Source organism: Triticum urartu, chromosome 5A (assembly GCF_056163025.1).
Source record: "Triticum urartu cultivar PI428250 chromosome 5A, HENAU_Tu73, whole genome shotgun sequence".
Classification (NCBI taxonomy): domain Eukaryota; kingdom Viridiplantae; phylum Streptophyta; class Magnoliopsida; order Poales; family Poaceae; genus Triticum; species Triticum urartu.
In genome coordinates, this window is record NC_141877.1 from 76,836,781 (window position 1) to 76,854,351 (window position 17,571).

The following is a 17,571-nucleotide window of genomic DNA, read 5'->3' on the forward strand; positions in this document are numbered from 1 at the left end:
TATAGTACTGTCAAAGAGGCAATTTCTGGTACGTATGCCAATTCGCGGAAGGTTATATATACCAATGTATGAGGCTCGTAATGCGTTTGATCTATATCTATTCATCCGAAAATTGTGATCCTACGGTCGGCGTTCCGGGAAGCCTCTATCCGGGCTTGGTCCGTCGTTCGACTCGGGGATTATTATTTTTGTGTGAATTAGTAGATTGCTCAATGTTGGCGCTCCAGGAAGCCTATATATGGGTTTCGTCCTTCGTTCAACACTGAATTTTTTTATCGTGTACGTATATGAATTAGACTTGATCACTGTCGGTGTCCCTGTCGGCGTCCCGAGAAGCCTATATATGGGCTTGGTCCATCGTTTGACGGTGATTTTTTTTATCGCCATATATGTATGAGATGAGTTTGACGACTCGATCACCGTCGGCGTTCCGGCAAGCCTATATATGGGCTTGGTCCGTCGTTCGACGGTGATTTTTTTTATTTGCCATATATGTATGAGTTTGATGACTCAATCACCATCGGCGTTCCGGCAAGCCTATATATGGGCTTGGTCCGTCGTTCGACAGTGATTTTTTTATTTATTTGCCATATATGTATGAGTTTGATGACTTGATCACCGTCGGCGTTCCGGCAAGCCTATATATGGGCTTGGTCCGTCGTTCGACGGTGATTTTTTTTATTTGCCATATATGTATGAGTTTGATGACTCGATCACCATCGGCATTCCGGCAAGCCTATATATGGGCTTGGTCCGTCGTTCGACAGTGATTTTTTTATTTGCCATATATGTATGAGTTTGATGACTCGATCACCGTCGGCGTTCCGGCAAGCCTATTTATGGGCTTGGTCCGTCATTCGACGGTGATTTTTTTTATTTGCCATATATGTATGAGTTTGATTACTCGATCACCGTCGGTTTTCCGGCAAGCCTATATATGGGCTTGGTTCATCGTTCGACGGTGATTTTTTATACATATATGAATTTAATGACTTGATCACTGTCGGCGTTCCGGCAAGCCTATATATGGGCTTGCTCCGTCGTTCGGTGATGCTATTGTTTTTTGGGGATGAGGAATATTTTGAATCACGCGCACCTGTTTCGTGTTTCTCATATTCCTTTTTATGCATAAAATTCAAATATTGAAATGTTTTTTTAATTGTAGATACTATCTCTCGTTGCAGGCTGCGTACCCGGGGATCATCACTTCCACCTTGGTATCAAATTGAATCTTGCACTTTCATGTACTATTTTTAACTTCCTGTAATTTCACACGTATACCAACATGCATATTTTCCTTGCATATAGATGGAGGAAGCCACGACACCATCTTCGTCTGAATCATGTAGAATGCCTTTATCACAGTTGGCCAAAAAACACCTATTTGAACCAGATACTAGTGAGCTAGACAATCCAGTGATTACGAAGTTAGGCATACCACACGGCCATCCTGAGCTTGGACCACGTGGATGGACGGCAGGGCCATCTTTCTCAGCTCGTTGTTATCAACCTCCCGCACCTGGGCCCAGACTTGATGAAGCTTCAACCCTTGGGACACATATGGTATCCAAAGGTTTAGGCTGGGAGAATCATGAGGTTGAATACGCTCCAATTCCTCTTGGGTATCTTGAATGGGGTACTAATGTCTTGAAGAAATATCATACCCATCTGAAGGGGAGTGAGGAAGGTGTGGATTATGTCTATGGAGCCATTTATTGCTCTTTAGGCGACTATTCTGTCTCCCCTTCTCTTTTAAGGTCTTTATTGGAGAAATGGGATCCCAACACCAACACGTTTTTGTTCTCGTCTGGCGAGCGTACAGTCACACTTCTTGATATGCATCAGATTGCGGGGTTGCCCCTTGATGGTGAACCTTATGAAGAATATGTTCCCCTAGCTGATGAGTTGGATCCTTCGACTCTTTTGTACCCAACTTCCTGCCTCGGCTCCTAGAAATTTGGACCAAGCTTGCTGTGGGTAGCAAAGTAGGTTTCAAGGAATGGTGTGATTTCTTTCACAATAGTGGAGTAAACTCCTTTGCTACCAAGAGCTTAGAAGACCAGCGCGTGTACACCGCGGCTTTCCTTGCCATATGGCTTTGCCGCTACGTCGTTGTTGGTGGTGGGCCATATATTCGCCCTGGGGTATTAGTGATGGCGGCATGGATTTCCCTAGGACGACGCATCTCTTTGGGCCCACCTGCTCTTTGCTCCCTTTATTACTCACTTTGGCGGATTTGTACTCATCCGATTGGCCCCTCATTCATACATAGGATTTGGCCGGTCCACTACCTTGCTGGATGGATGGGCGTGTACCTCAAGAAACCCTATGGAAACAGAGAAAAATGCCAAATTTCCCGAGATCCAGAATTTTGGCGGTACAACCTAATATGGTGAACACAATGTTTAAGACGCCACGTCATTTTACTCCTAAAGAGGCACATGCTTTCCTCGATGACTCTAAGAATATTGTTTGGAACCCCTATTCTCTCACTATGGAAGGTGTGTTCAAACCCAAGAGGGCTTTCTTAATTTCTATTCGTCGAGGCATGCTGCCGTGGAGGTGTGGTACTATCACCGCCGATGTGTGTATAGCTGAACCATATCACCCAGATCGAGTGGCACGACAGTTTCGTCTTGACCAAGTTGTACCCTTTTCTCCTCTAGCGAGCCTGTATACTCAAGACGAAATTGGAATTGCCTATGCGTTTTGGTCACACCTATTATCCTTGGCCCCTGAAGAATTCCACTATTTTCCTGACGATGATCGAGTTGGGAACTCCTCTGTAGCATGGGCTAATTGGTGGAAAAAAATTCTAAAGCCTTTCGCCGACATTCTGGACCAACTTTGCAATGGCAACATGACTGGGAAGACCCCTTATGATGTAAGGATAAAAAATAAGCGTGCACTACAACACAATATCAGGCCTCGCCCATTGTCTGATAAAGATTTTATGGTGATGACGAGAGTATCTATGGAGCACCGTGACCAACATGTTCAGTCCCTTGAGAAGGCAGAAACGCCAATTACAGATCAATGGAGACTGGTCCTCTATAATTATTTAAATGATGTTGTTGCTGCTCAACCGGTGAAGTCTAAAGAGGTGAGCTCAAACACATGTGTGTCCATATTTCATTATGTCTCACGTACTATTTAGTACTAACTTGAGTTCTCTTTTTGGTTTTTTTTGCAGCTACGGCGAGGTAATGTACTGAAACAGAATGCCATAGCTGGGTCCTCCTCCGCCCATCCGCTATCAGTGGATAATGATATCTCAGACACTGCCCCATCCGCTAGCGGAAAGAGACGCAGACAATCTACACCGCCTCATGTGGAACAGGAAGCAAGGCTGCCTTTGAAGCGTAAACTTGATTTCGCCCAAGCATCCAATTTTTCTGAACCAATAACATTGGATGGTCCGTCCTTAGATGTTGAATTTAGTAACTTTGTTAGTGATGAAGATTTTAGCCATGTTCTCACAAGAGAAAAGGACCATGGCCTTGCTGACCTCTTCGATTTATCCGTCGAGGATTATACCTTTGGCGAGTGTGGCACAAGTCGTCTACCCTCCAGCCCTGGTGTGGCTGAAACTGTGCTCCCTACCCCTAGTGCTCTTGATTTCTTGTCAACTTTACCTGGTAGTTTATTTACTTATGCACTTATTTAATTGGCCGTGTCTATGAACCATCATTATCATCAAATTTTCACGACTCTTCACTTTTTTTAGGTTGCGAACAAGAAAGTTACCATTCGCAAGACCCTGTAATGACGGTTGTATCAGGGGAAGGCGCACAGATGGATTGCAGCTTTGTCAAAGACACGTTTATAGATGCCATAGATACCGTGGTGAAACGAGCCCTCGAAGGACTGAACGACTCTACCCTTGGTGATCCCAAGCGACGCATCATGCTTGAGAGCGTTTCTCAGACACTGCCCACGCAAGTACCTGAGGTAGCTAAGGTGCATGCCATGTTGGTCGGGCTTATTGACCTTTCCAAGAAATTGGAGGTTGGCCAGACTGAGTTCACAAAGGGATCCGAGCGAGATGAACATGTTGCTGCCAAAGTCGAGCTTAAAATTAAGTCCGGTCACGAAGTTTCCAAGGCTGCGATTGGGGACTTATCTAACCTAGACAAGAAGTGTGCTGAAATGGAGGTGCAGGAAGCGACGCTTAAGGTGCAGCTTGAGGAGGCTACCGCCAGTTTGCAGAAGCTTAAACTAGAGAGGGAACAGCGCCGACAAGCACATAATGCTCATCAATCTGAACTGGAGGACTTGGTGAAGAGTCTACAGGACACCAACGCCGGCAAGCATAGGCTTACTGAATTTGAACAAAAGACGGCAAAATTAAAGATTGAAGCAAGTCAGTTGTTGAACAGCCTGCATAACTGGCGAGCTCCTTGAGAAGGCCTAGACTTCGCTTAGTTTTTTTTATTTAGCCGTTTCAGTTTATCATTTCCCTTCAAATCATTTTAGGCTCAGTACTCAGTTTCACTTCAAATGTAGCAGTAATTTGTTTATTCACCTTGGAACTCCGAATTTTATGCATGATGTGCTAGTACGCCAGCTTTGACGTTGAAGCATCCTTATTTATTTACACTATCGTTGTGTATGGCTTTATTTTTTTATTCTATTTTTTTATATAAATGCATGTATGTACCATTTTTGTACGACGTTTAAGCTTATGATGAAGTTTGGAGCCTGCTTGATGTTTATATTTTTTTATTACCCTCTTTTTTTATGTCACAGTTTATACTCGTAAGTCATTGGAGTTTTTTTGTGCCCCATTTTATACTCGTAAGGGTGTGGAGTATTTTGGATGATCCCTTTTTTTTCATCACAGTTTATACTCGTAAGTTGTTGGAGTATCTTTTTTTTGTGTGCCCCAGTTTACACTCATGAGGGTATGAAGTAAGTATGATGATTCGATTGTTTTTCCATCACAATTTATACTCGTAAGTCATCGGAGTATTTTTGTTTGTGCCCCAGTTTACACTCCTGAGGGTATGGAGTGTCATTTTTTTTTACTCAAGCATAGTAGCGCTTAAGGAATTTTCCATTTATCAGTGGCGGGCAATACTCGCCGTCAGGGGAAATTATCCTGTATGCACCACTAGAGTAGACCTCTTTTATGATGTAGGGACCCTCCCATTTTGGCTCGAACTTTCCTCCCATCCGTCGTGTAACATTCATTGGACGAATGATGGCGAGCACTAGGTCTCCTTGCTTGAATGATCTCCTTTTAACGCGCTTGTCAAAGGCACGAGACATTCTAGCCTGATAAGCTTCCAAATTTTGTAATGCCTGAAGGCGTTTCCCCTCAAGCATTTTGAGTTCACCGAGGCGTAATTTTATGGCCTCCTCTTCTGAAAGTTTCTCTTGAATAGCCACTCTAAGTGAAGTAATTTGTACTTCTAATGGTAGAACTGCTTCTCCTCCAAACACAAGGGAGTATGGTGTCATCCCAGTTGGTGTACGCGTCGTGGTTCTATAAGCCCACAAGGCCTCAAGAAGTTTTTCATGCCACTCACGCTTATTTCTTGACACGACTTTCTTTAACAATTTGCAGAGGGTCTTATTAAAAGCTTCTGCTTGTCCATTAGCTACTGGATTATAAGCCGTGGAATAGTTATGAATTATCTTGAATTTCGAACATAACTTATCAACATGTTTATTTTTGAACGGCCCTCCGTTATCAGACATGATACGAGAAGGAACTCCAAAGCGATATATGAGTTGTGTTCTTATGAAGTGCTCCACGTGCTCTCCCTTATCCTCTTTTAATGGTATAAGCTCGGCCCATTTAGAGAAGTAATCGGTGGCAGCCAGGATGAATTTATGCCCCTTTGATGATGGTGGATTAATAGGTCTTACTATATCCATTCCCCACATTTCAAATGGCCATGCAATATTTGTGGGATGCAACGACTCATGGGGTTGATGTATGAAATTATCATGTACATGGAACTCGTGACACCTTTTTGCAAATTTCATGGCGTCGTCAAACATGGTAGGCCAATAGTAACCAAGATGTCCCAATTGATAATATAACTTATGGCCAGATTGATGCGCCCCACACACCCCGGCGTGCACTTCATTTAAGGCTTCCACAATTTCATTCCCTGCTAGACAGCGGAGGAGGATGCCATCGAAGGAACGCCTATATAGGGTATCATTTATATATGTATAGTGAACTGACCTTTTCCGAACTCTTGACCTTTCTGCCGAGTCTAGAGGTAAATATCCATGGAGCAAGTATTCCAGGAAAGGGCTTCGCCAGTCTTCAACTTCAATCTCGTAGACATCTGCAGTCATTGCAACCGACGTCGTCGTCTCCTCCTCCTCGGCGAGTATAGGTAGGATTCTACATTCTTCAACACGAACGTCCATCATTTCATGTGAAGTTAATGACATACTAGCGGCTAAACCTGCTAAGGCGTCAGCCTTTTCATTCTGACTTCTTATAACATGCTGAATATTTAGATCAACAAACATGGACATGAACACTTTGGCTCGTTGGAAGTAAGGCCTTAATTCTTCTTTCTTTACCATGTAAGTTCCCCGTAGTTGGTTGATCACTAACTGAGAGTCACCATAAACAGTGAGTGAATCTAACCCCATATTCAGAGCTAATTCAAGCCCAATTATCAAAGCCTCATATTCAACCGAATTATTTGAAACCGCTGAAGTTAGGGTGAACGTGTACGGGATTATCCCCTCGCTTGGCGTCACAAAGACGACTCCAGCACCTGCCCCTGATCGTCGACATGCGCCATCGAAGTACATTTGCCCACATGTACTAGCAACTGATGTAGTGAACACCTCTTCATCTGGCAAGTCATCATCTATGGGGAAATCATCGGGTATTGGATGTGTGGCTAGGAAGTTAGCTAACGCCTGCCCCTTCATGGCCTTTTGTGGCACAAACTTTATATCAAATTGCGACAAAAACATCACCCACTTAGCCAGACTACCTGAAAGCACCATTTTATTTAAGATGTACCTGAGAGGGTCTGCTCTCGATACGAGGTGTACAGTATGCTCTAACATGTAATGGCGCAATTTTTGTGCTGCAAACACCAATGCGAGACATATTTTTTCCATGTCCGGATAGTTGCACTCAGCCCCCACGAGGGTGCGACTAAGGTAATATAGGGACATTTCTTTTCCGGACTCATTATTCTGTGCTAAAAAAGCTCCCAACGACATAGGCATGGCTGCCGTATATAGGATCAGAGGACGCTCCTTAACTGGTGCACCCAGGATAGGTGGGTGTATAAGGTATTTTTTAATGTCCAAGAATGCATTTTGGCATGCTTGGTCCCACTCGAATGAGACACCCTTTTTCATGAGACGTGAGAATGGTTTACATCTTCCTGATAAGTTTGAGATAAATCTCCTGATATATGCCAGGTGACCTTGGAAACTATTTAGTTCATGTAGGTTTGTGGGTGGTGGCATTTTGACGATCGCTTTCACTTTATCTGGGGCAATTTGGATGCCATTGTTTGTGACCACAAAACCAAGAAATTTCCCGGAAGAAACTCCGAACGCACATTTCATGGGATTCATTTTCAAGTTATGTTCCCTCAGACGCTCGAAAACCATTGCAAGATGTTTCATATGGTCTTCTTCATGTTTTGATTTTACCACTATGTCATCAATATAACATTCAACGATTACATATAACAACCCATCTAAAACTATGGTCATCGCTCGTTGATATGTCGCCCCTGCATTTTTGAGCCCAAATGGCATGACCTTATAACAGAATATGCCTTTGGGCGTTCTGAAAGCCGTTAACTCTTCATCTTCTGGCGCCATTTTTATTTGATTATATCCAGAATATCCATCCATAAAAGAAAATATTTCATGGTTCATGGTAGCATCGACGAGTATTTCAGATATAGGTATAGGAAAATCATCTTTAGGGCATGCTTTATTTAAGTCCCTAAAGTCTACACACACACGGATTTGACCATTTTTCTTTTTAACTGGAACAATATTGGAAAGCCACTTGGGATATTTAACTTCCCTAATGAATCCAGCAGCTATAAGTTTGTCGACCTTAGCTTCTATCTTGGGGAGTAGCTCGGGTCGAAATCTCCTTTGTGTTTGTTTCACTGGGGGAACATCGTCTTGCACGGCGAATCGATGCACCGCCACTTCAGGATCCAAGCCTGGCATTTCCTCATAAGTCCAGGCATTTCCTCATAAGTCCAGGCGAAGACATCTTTGTTCGCAGAAAGGAACTTACGATATTCATCTTTCTTCTCTTTGGACAGACGTGCGCCAATAAAATTCAGTCGCGGATCCTCGACTGTCCCAATATTTATTTCTTCCAAGTCATCAATAGTTGGCTGATTACCATCCTCCATTTGTGGGGATGCCTCAATTGGGTCTACAAATTCAGTCGAGGTCATGCCAACCTCATAGCCCAGCCCATGTGTCGAGGTCATGCAAACCTCATAGCCCAGCCCATGTTTTTTTCTTTCAAAGGCTGGCCCTCATGTAGAGCTTCGAGTTTTCTCGGGACAACGCCTTTTCAAATGGAGCTTGCTGCCCCCAGCCATCGCACAACGACGGGCCAGTGAGAGTATCATATCCCATTCTCTGCATCATATACAAAACTCGGTTATCGTACAGAGAAATAGGCAATGACTCATCATCTTTATTTTCCAAGGTGATATGAACCACATTTTTATTTTTATTTTCACACTCATGCGACTTCTCTTTATCTTGCTCAATTTTATGTTGAATCAAAGGAGGTAAGAGCATAGGCATTTTGGTACCTCTTTTAACATATGATTTATCGATGACACGGAATATTGGGTCACCGTCTTTCCTTTGGTCACTTGGTATATACTGATAAATCTTTAGGCCAGATGAGGATTCTGCAACATTTTTCTTTACCATATTTGATTCAGGTAGTACTACAGGCCTTGGCTTGTGTACTTTTTCAACAGGCTCAAAGTAGACTTTCGCATCGGTGTAGAAAGATTCAGCTACGGTGAATGGTCTCTTATCTGCAAATATTCTTACTGTTTCTCCATATTGCTCTTTGTACTTGACACACTGATGGAGTATAGATGGCACAACCTGATTTTCATGCAACCTTGGTCGGTCCATCAGTGCATTGTAAGATGTGGCTGCATCAATTACATGGAATCTCACGTGTGTAGATAACGCTTCCATTTTTAGTACTAAGGAAATGGTACCCATGGCCTCTTGACCTGACTGGTTAAAGCCGTGAATGACCACATTTGACCGACTCAAATCCTTAGGGGAATATCCAATCCTTTTCAAAGTACGCAGAGGCAACAAATTTATGGCAGATCCACCATCTATCATTATGCGATTTGTCGGCAAGTCGTCAATCTCACCAAACATAAGAAGAGGTCTGTTGTGCTTCTTTGCTCCTAACAACATGTCCTCATCCATGAATGTAATATTTAACACATAATTTAATTCAGTTTCAGTCTGTGAGACTTCCATTCTATAATCTTCAGGAAATGACAATGCTGTAACTAGTGCTTTACGTAAATCCGAGGAAAGAGACAAAGCATCATACACAGAAAGCATAGCTGGTATTTTCTTCAAATGAGAGATTACATCATACTTGACCGACACCTTAGAAGGCGGGTCAATTGTCTCATTCTCGGTTACATCTTTGTTCCTAGGCTCCTTTCTAGGTGGAGGATGTGGGTCAACTAACTGGCGACCTGATCTAAGGTGGACCTGATCCACTTCAGGCGCATCTTCTTCGGGGAAGTGAAGAGACTCGCTATCATCCTCAAACACACCTATAGTGAGAACGTTGAATTCTTCACTAGGCGGAACTTTCATGCGCTTCGACATATGTTGATATTTCTTTGGTACGAAGCGCAGAGGAGCAACATCTTCCATCACTCGGGGTAGTACACGGTGTTTTGGCCGCTGTTCCCTCCAGTCTTGGGGTTCTTGAGAAGCTGGTACACTGGGCCATCCATCACGGCTGCAGGGAACGTGAGCCTCTCTTTTACGCTGACCCTGGGACGTGGTCCTATGACCGAGGTACGTGAGGAAGCCTGAAGAGATAATTGGGGTAAATTCATATCCTGATGTAAAAATCATATCATCATAGGTTGGCCTCATATTTGAAGATGCGCAACTCACCAAGCTATCTTGAAGAGTGGCAACATTTGCTGTAGCCATCTTCTATCCTTTCTTTAAACATTTGAGGAGATCAGTATCAATGGTCCCCTCATCGATCATTTTCTGTATGATATTCTTCACAACAAAGCAATCTTTGAGTGTATGGCCCAAAATGCGATGGTAGTGACAGAAATTTGGGTCATGAAATTTTGAAGCTTCTTCTGGCCTTTTAGGCTTGGGAAGTTCTATAAGACTCAACTCCTTTAAACCATTAAAAAGGTCATCAATTTCTTCTACAGGAAAAGAATACTCCCTGTTTTGTCGCTCGCTGAGAGTTGGCCTCCTACTGACCTGTGCATCTCGCTGCCCTTGATTCCCTATAGGTGATCTTCTGGGCTGCAACTGAGGTTTTACCGTCGTTGTCTCCATGGCTTGTGCAGACCTTGGTTTGATCGGCAACTTTTCACGCTGACCACCTTTGTCTGTAGGTTTGTTGAACGTTGTTTTTGTTCGACGAGCGACAAGCTGCATAAAATTTTCTATGTCCGTGGATTTTGAAGCTAACTCTTCAAACGTGAGGGGCCTCACTCCTTGTAACTGGACAGCCACTTCTGAGCGGAGATTGTTCATGCACATGCGCACTGCTTCTGGCTCAGTGATTGGCTGTGGGCAATGAAGACTTAGGTTTCTCCATCTATTTATGAAATCAGCCGCCCTCTCGTTGAACCCTTGTTCAGTTTGGGTCAACTCAGTTATGCCCACCATCCTCTGTGTGCTATAAAACCTCTCGAGGAATGAGTTTTGCATTTGTTCCCACGTTTTTATAGAGGTTGGAGGCAACTTGCTGTACCAAGTGAAGGCAGGCCCAGACAATGTCTGTACAAACTGCCTAAGGAGAAGTGCTCCGTTGTTAGCTGTATCCTGACAAGCAGCAAGAAAGTGTGCTATCTGCTCATGGGGAGATCCACTCCCGTTGAACTTACTAAACTGCGGCTACCTATAATTTGTTGGGAAAGGAACTAGGTCCACATCAGGTGGGTATGGCTTAACATACCCTGGCCGCATCGAGTACAGAGTTTGCATTAATTGCGACTTTACCCCTTCAGCGATCATTCTTTGGATCGCCTCAAGGTTAAGCCCTGCTCCTCCATGTTGGCTGCTACCACTTGCGCCACCATCCCCTTCATTTCCTTTGCTCTGGTTATTGCTCATATGAATTCGAAGGGCTGCTAGCTCGTCTTCCTTTTGCTGAAGCGCTGCCGTAAGGTTGGCTAATTGCTCCTCAACGGGACGAGTTTCATTCGCAGCTAGGACTTGTTCTGTATGCTCTGCACCATGGTGAAGTTCTATCTCATTCTCAGAAGGACAAGGAGTGATATTTGATAGGGGATTGTAAGACCCCCCATTGCTTGACCCAAGTTCTTCATGATCTGAACTCTTCTAGCTCCGCGTCGTGCGGCGAGGACCTTCTACAACAGTCTTACGTGCCTTCTTCCTCTTGAAGTGTATTGATGCTGAGGAGGTCTCGCTACTATTGTCTGTCACCCCTTTGACACCAACTGGCATTGCGTTGAATACTTCAAATGAGTTGCTTGAGACCTTCTTACGAGTTGGCCATGGAGCGAGAGTTCTGGTAGTCTTGTTTTTTGTACTTGCCATTTCTTTTGCCCCATTTCCTCCACTGACTTGGCTTGTTGATGGAGAATCTCTTCCTTGTATTCTGCTATAACCCGAATCGGCTCGTACTGCCATCTCTCTTTGTTTCAGGGCGGCCCGCTTTTTGCGTGCATGAGCAGCCTTCTTCACATACTCTTGTCGTCGTGGATCTGCCTTCACAAATTCTTCATATTTTGGCCACTTCGGTAGAGTTTCTACACGCCGCATGATGGCGCCACCAACATTATCAGCGGAGATAGAGCATCCTGGAAGTATTTCCTTCAAAGCTTGGCAAACATTCTGTGTCATGATGACATGTAAGCTAGCATGGCTCCCCCCATGGATCCTTGCATTGATCTTCCTTTCTCTATTTCTGATGGGATATGCCACTTGCTTCCGCTGTTGATTGGTTATGTTTGCATCAGTTGCCACTGGGAAATCAAGCCATGCACGGTGAGCCCTCTGCCGTCGACGACGACGACGTGCTGGATCAACTGAGCCTTCAAATGATGGTCTTGGTGCTGGCACTGATGAGGACAAAGGATCTGATATTGTAGCAATTGGATCCACATGACCAACTTGGAAGTCATCTGAAGTGACAAACACCCCCTGCCACTGGAGCGAGCGTCTATTGCTTGGCTCTCCCACTAGGCATGGTCCAATGGGATTATAGCCCATGGTGGGGATAAATTCAGGTGCATCAACACGCAATTGGTTTCTTGGGCGAGCCGGTCCTTCATGTGAGGAAGATTCAGTATCCTCAGCCATTACACCCTTCCCTTTGTCCGCGGAGCAAGCCCTTTGTGCTGCCCCTACGTTGCTTGGGTTAAGCTTATGTGAGCTTTCTCCTGACCCTTCGTGTGCGCCCACCCTAAGTTTTGAAGGTGTAAGGGGCACTGCGACTTTGGTCGATGTAGTTGAGGCAGATTGTTTTGGTGATGCCACCTTTAGTGATCCTGTCCGTTTTGCAAGAACGGGCCACTCTTCGGGTGTCATACGAACAACCTTTGCTGGTACCTCATGGCTTATGACCTTGGTAGGTGGCATCTTGGTGAAACCAGGTGGAACTGAAGTAGATGAAGAAGCTTCGCGCACATGCTGATCCTTAGATGCTCTTGCAGCTGCACGCATCCTTCTCTTTGCTGACTTTGTGAGCACAGGAGTAAACCCCTCCTTCAGTGCAGAGGAGACTTCCTTTTCTTCTGGCTTAGCTGGGGATGCAGCTGTTGTTTCCAAACTCTTGCTAACTGCAGCCACAAGCGGAACAATTGGCACATCCAGCCAGAGGTCACCAAAGCGGAGAGTGACAAATTGCTGGACCTGTCCCTCCATACCTTCAAAATAAACAAAACCATATATTAGTTTTCTTCATCTATTTTTTGTATATGCGTACATAATGTTTTATGCTTTATGTACTATGGAAATTGATATGTTGCAATCCTATGTTGGAATTCGAAGATGAGGGGAGAAATATGTCCCACCGGGCGTGCCAAAATATGATGACGGGAAAATGGCGGGCGTGAGAACACGCGTCCACGTCATTGATACGGAATAAATTTAAATGCATACAATAAAAATAGGATCAAACATTGCAGGTACATTATTTCCAGAACTCTTACATTTACGTAAAAATTCTGTTAATTACATATCTGAAGAGAAAACCCCTGATTAAGAATTCCAACATATCTATTACATAGGATTACATCACATGCCTATTACAATATTTTACAAGAGAAATCCTCCTCGCGGTCGACGATGAACTCCTTCTTGGTGAACTTGAAGTTTGTTTCATGAAATACTCCTCCATGATTTTATGTGTGATGTCGGGAATATATTTTCCTAGCATGCAACAATTTGTTCGTGTTCAACCTCATCTATATGATGGTGCAGAATGAAGGTTGGTTTTGGCTAGGCTTAGTTTTATCCTACGTTTGGCACATAGGATATGGGTATGTATTTTCCTTTAGGATTTTTATATGACCTCTTTGGTTTTGGTGGCATGTATATATGTGACATGCCAATTTTAATAAGTTTTGCATCATCACATTACTACTATCACCGCGCGACACTGATATGGTGCCCGTATGTAGCGTAATGGGCTGAAACTTTCTGACACAATTTTGATGCTTTTTATGGTGCATATGATATGTGCCATATTTTGTTGACTTTGACCTCACACGGTATATAGCTTGACCCGAATGGAGTTTGTTTATGATATTTTATTTCTATAAAGCTTATGAGGGCTACATGAAATATGCCTTATCATGTATTTTGAATGAATTTTGTATGCATATGTGGATGTGGAGTGAACTTGTTTTTTTTTTAAGTTCTGCTTTACCTGTATTACTACTAACACCGTGTGGCATTAAGATAATGCCCGCGTGCAGCGTAACCAAGCAAAGGTTTGTGGAGCAATTATGGTGTTGCATGAGTCGTATGACATCTATCATTTTTGTTTATGTTTGTACCTCACATGGTATTAGCACTAACTCCACATAGCGTCATTTCATTGGCGCTAGTGTGTAGCATAACCCAAGTAAAGTGAGTTTGTTATATCCATTTATGATGATGCTAATAGTTTAGGCTCTTGTAGCATTGGAGCATTTCATGACATGTTTTATTTGACTTTGGACCAAATATGTGACCTGAATACTTTGTTTAATTTTCTCTTACTTGTATTACTACTAACACCATGTAGCATTATGATAACGCCCACGTGTAGTGCAACCAAGTAAGATTGGTTTTTTATGATGCAGCACGTTTTATAATCCATTTTGCATGATTTTGGTTTTTGGGTGTGTAACATGAGCACATTTTTAATAAGTTTTGCCCTGCTCGTATTACTACTAATACCGAGTAGCATTAAAATAATGCCTTCGTGTAGCGTAACCAAGTGAAGCACCATTTTATATATTCTTGTTCGTATTACAACTAACGCGACACATAAAGTCCGTAGCGTAACCAAACAAGAACAAATTCAGTTTAGCATATTCGTGATTTCATTCCAACTTAGTCATATCCATTTTTTTATAATGACCAAATTAAGGCATTTTTATGAAGTTTTCGCATCTATGACACTCTCTTGATTTGTATCCATGTATAGGGACCAAACCAAGGAACGAGGCATTCGTATTGGCTTGTATCGCTAAAGGGACCGAACCAAGACGGGGATCAATAGGACGAAGCACACGCAACATTTAGAGAAGCCATGCTTACAAGAACCATGCATGCTCCTTGACTCGTACCGCGATGGCCGAGCCGAAGGAGAAAGTTTGGGGTAGATATAACATGCTCCTTGGTTTGTACCACGATGGCCAAACTAAGGACAAAATTTTAGGATGGATGCAACATACTCTTTAGTCTGTACCAAAATGGCCAAATCAAAGGCAAAATTTTGAGACAGATTAAACATACACCTTAGTCTGTACCGCAATGGCCGAACTAAGGGCAAGAATTTTGGGGAGATGAAATATGCTCCTTGATTTGTACCGCAATGGCCGAACCAAGTACAAGAATTTTCGGAAGATGAAACATGCCCCTTGATTCGTACCGTGAAGGCCAGACCAAGGGCTAGAGATATAGGAGGAGAAGAAAAAAGCTCCCTGGCCTGTACCACAATGGCCAAACCAGAGGCTAGAGGAGAACCATTGAATCTCACCTTTCAAACCTCCTGCACGCCTGCCTCCTTCTCTCCTTTTGTGCTACTGTGTGTGTGTGATTTTCGGCGGAAGAAATGAATGAACTGGAGGCCGACCCTCGAGCAGTGCATCTGCCTAGTATTTATATGGGAGGGTGTGGAGCACTGGCCTTTGGAGGCTGCCGCGCGTGCCAAGGAATCAGCCTGCACGTCGCTGTCGTGCAGGATGTGGGAGCAGGAGTCGTGGCTGAATGGGTAGAACGTGGGTCGACTTGGTCTCCTGAGTTGATCGATGGGACTTCGGCGGGAGCGTACATGGCCCTCTGGCCCAATTAGTTTAGTGAATTTCCTTAATCAAGCTTTATCTAGAGATGGGCCCTGCTACAAGGCACGTATGGGCTTCTTACTTTGATTATTTAATTGGAGCAGCTTTTGCATATGCATGGTGACTGTGTTGATTTGCTCAAAAAAAACTTAATTATTGGTTGTGAGGGTCACGCCACATACGTTCATGCATGTACGCTGCCTAGCCTGCATGCATTAGCACATAACGCATGCTCGTGCTAGCTAAAGATTTAATTGATGCTAAATTTTCTTTAGTCACCAATTATATTGTCTATGCATTTTGTTAATATGCCGTGATATTTTGATGGCCAACGCCGACGGCGCGACGCCCGTGGGTGTTGTTCCTCCTTCCCGCAGGGTCGTCATGGCACTCTCCGGCCTTGTCCGTCTTCGAGGTTTGTCTTTGGGTGAAAGCCTTTTGCGCTGCTGTAGCGGGGTCGGCTGATGTCGTCGTTCCCGGGTCGCTTTTCCCTTATGGTCGTCATGTTGAAGAATAGTTCCCCTTCGCGTTTTCCCTAGGGTGGACTGCAGAGTTGGTCGCAGGTAATCCTCCTGGTCCCGACGGTCCAGTGCATCAATGGGTGCGCCTATGTTTGTTTCTCGCTACGACAGAGAAGTCGGAGCTGCGCGCGGCGGGGCCCCCGCGACAACGATGATTCCATGAGGGCGGTTTCAGCGGACGGTGCTCTCCGGAGATCGCGATGGACTAGGTCGTTGCGTGGCTTGCAACTTTCTCTTGCAATGTACATCAACAAAGTTGGAGCTGCCAGTCATCGATGTCTTGGTTGATTGAGTTGTTGATTGATTTCTTTAAATTAATTCTTTTCATTATCGAACGTTTTATTTTTTGTTGTTTTGAATTTATATTTTATACATTTATTTATCTCGGTCAAAATCCATGTCAACACGATGGAGCTAGAAAATGCTGAGGGAGGGTGAGAGGGATGCGGGCGTGTGCATGCACAAGAGAAAGTTAGCGCTAGCTACAAAGATAAGAGGGTTGTGTGGGTGTAAAAGACGAATGGAGATTATATATACTTCATTATAAAAAGCAAATTCGGATATTTGAAGAATTTATCATAGTGTTTCAAACCGACGCATGTGTGAATATATATAACGGTGATACACATGGTGTGGTTATGAACATGTTATACTACATTTAATATATTTTATCTGTACTCTTATAAAAAACGGAGTTGTTGATGATGGTGTGCCTGCCATCCTGCATTATAGGTCGTCCGATTTATATCTGGCGGATAGCAAGGAAACTATGATGGTTGAAGTTGGCAACAATCATGATTGTAGATTCTTATTGAAATAGAGAAACGAATTCAAATTTAGTTCGAATTGCAGCGGTAGTATAGACATTTGGAATGCACTAAAATGTTGGTATGAGTAGGTTACATGCATTATACAGCAAGCGAAAAAAATTAATCGGACATAACATGGATTCATACTCCCTCCTTCCATCTATATAGGGCGTAATGAGATTTTTAAGACCGCCTTTGACTATTGACAAGATTAATAGTACATGACATGCACAATGTGAAAATTATATCATTGAAAGAACCTTTCACAGACGAATTTAACGGTGTGCTTTGTGTAAGTTGCATGTCATATATCATTGCTCTAATATTTGGTCAAAGTTAGCATCGACAAACATTAGGCCCTATATAGATGGAAGGAGGGAGTAGCTTTGAATAGCATTTGTATAGTAAACTGGGGCAAGACTCTCTCTTTGTGTGGTGTGAATAGTTTTATTTTTTTCGTTTTCTTTTTTGTTGAGGGAAGTGCGAATT

General features: G+C 43.5%; 1 protein-coding gene and 1 pseudogene across 1 annotated transcript; one reads left to right on the forward strand and one right to left on the reverse strand.

The window, feature by feature from the left end:
- The first annotated feature begins 2,845 nt into the window (after positions 1 to 2,845).
- Positions 2,846 to 4,404, forward strand: LOC147970332 (uncharacterized). Its single transcript, XM_087523403.1, has 3 exons — positions 2,846 to 3,103; positions 3,194 to 3,638; positions 3,728 to 4,404. Exons 1-3 carry the CDS (start codon positions 2,861 to 2,863, stop codon positions 4,402 to 4,404), a joined length of 1,365 nt encoding a protein of 454 aa, XP_087379529.1. The 5' UTR covers positions 2,846 to 2,860.
- Positions 4,405 to 9,905: 5,501 nt separating this feature from the next.
- Positions 9,906 to 13,122, reverse strand: LOC147970333 (uncharacterized; annotated as a pseudogene).
- Between the last annotated feature and the right edge of the window lie 4,449 nt (positions 13,123 to 17,571).

Excerpts from the sequence above, each read along its gene's own strand:
- LOC147970332 (XM_087523403.1), top strand. The coding sequence starts at position 2,861 with ATGACTGGGAAGACCCCTTATGATGTAAGGATAAAAAATAAGCGTGCA. Across the intron at positions 3,104-3,193 it reads AACCGGTGAAGTCTAAAGAG|CTACGGCGAGGTAATGTACT; the intron begins GTGAGCTCAAAC and ends TTTTTTTTGCAG. Across the intron at positions 3,639-3,727 it reads TTTCTTGTCAACTTTACCTG|GTTGCGAACAAGAAAGTTAC; the intron begins GTAGTTTATTTA and ends CACTTTTTTTAG.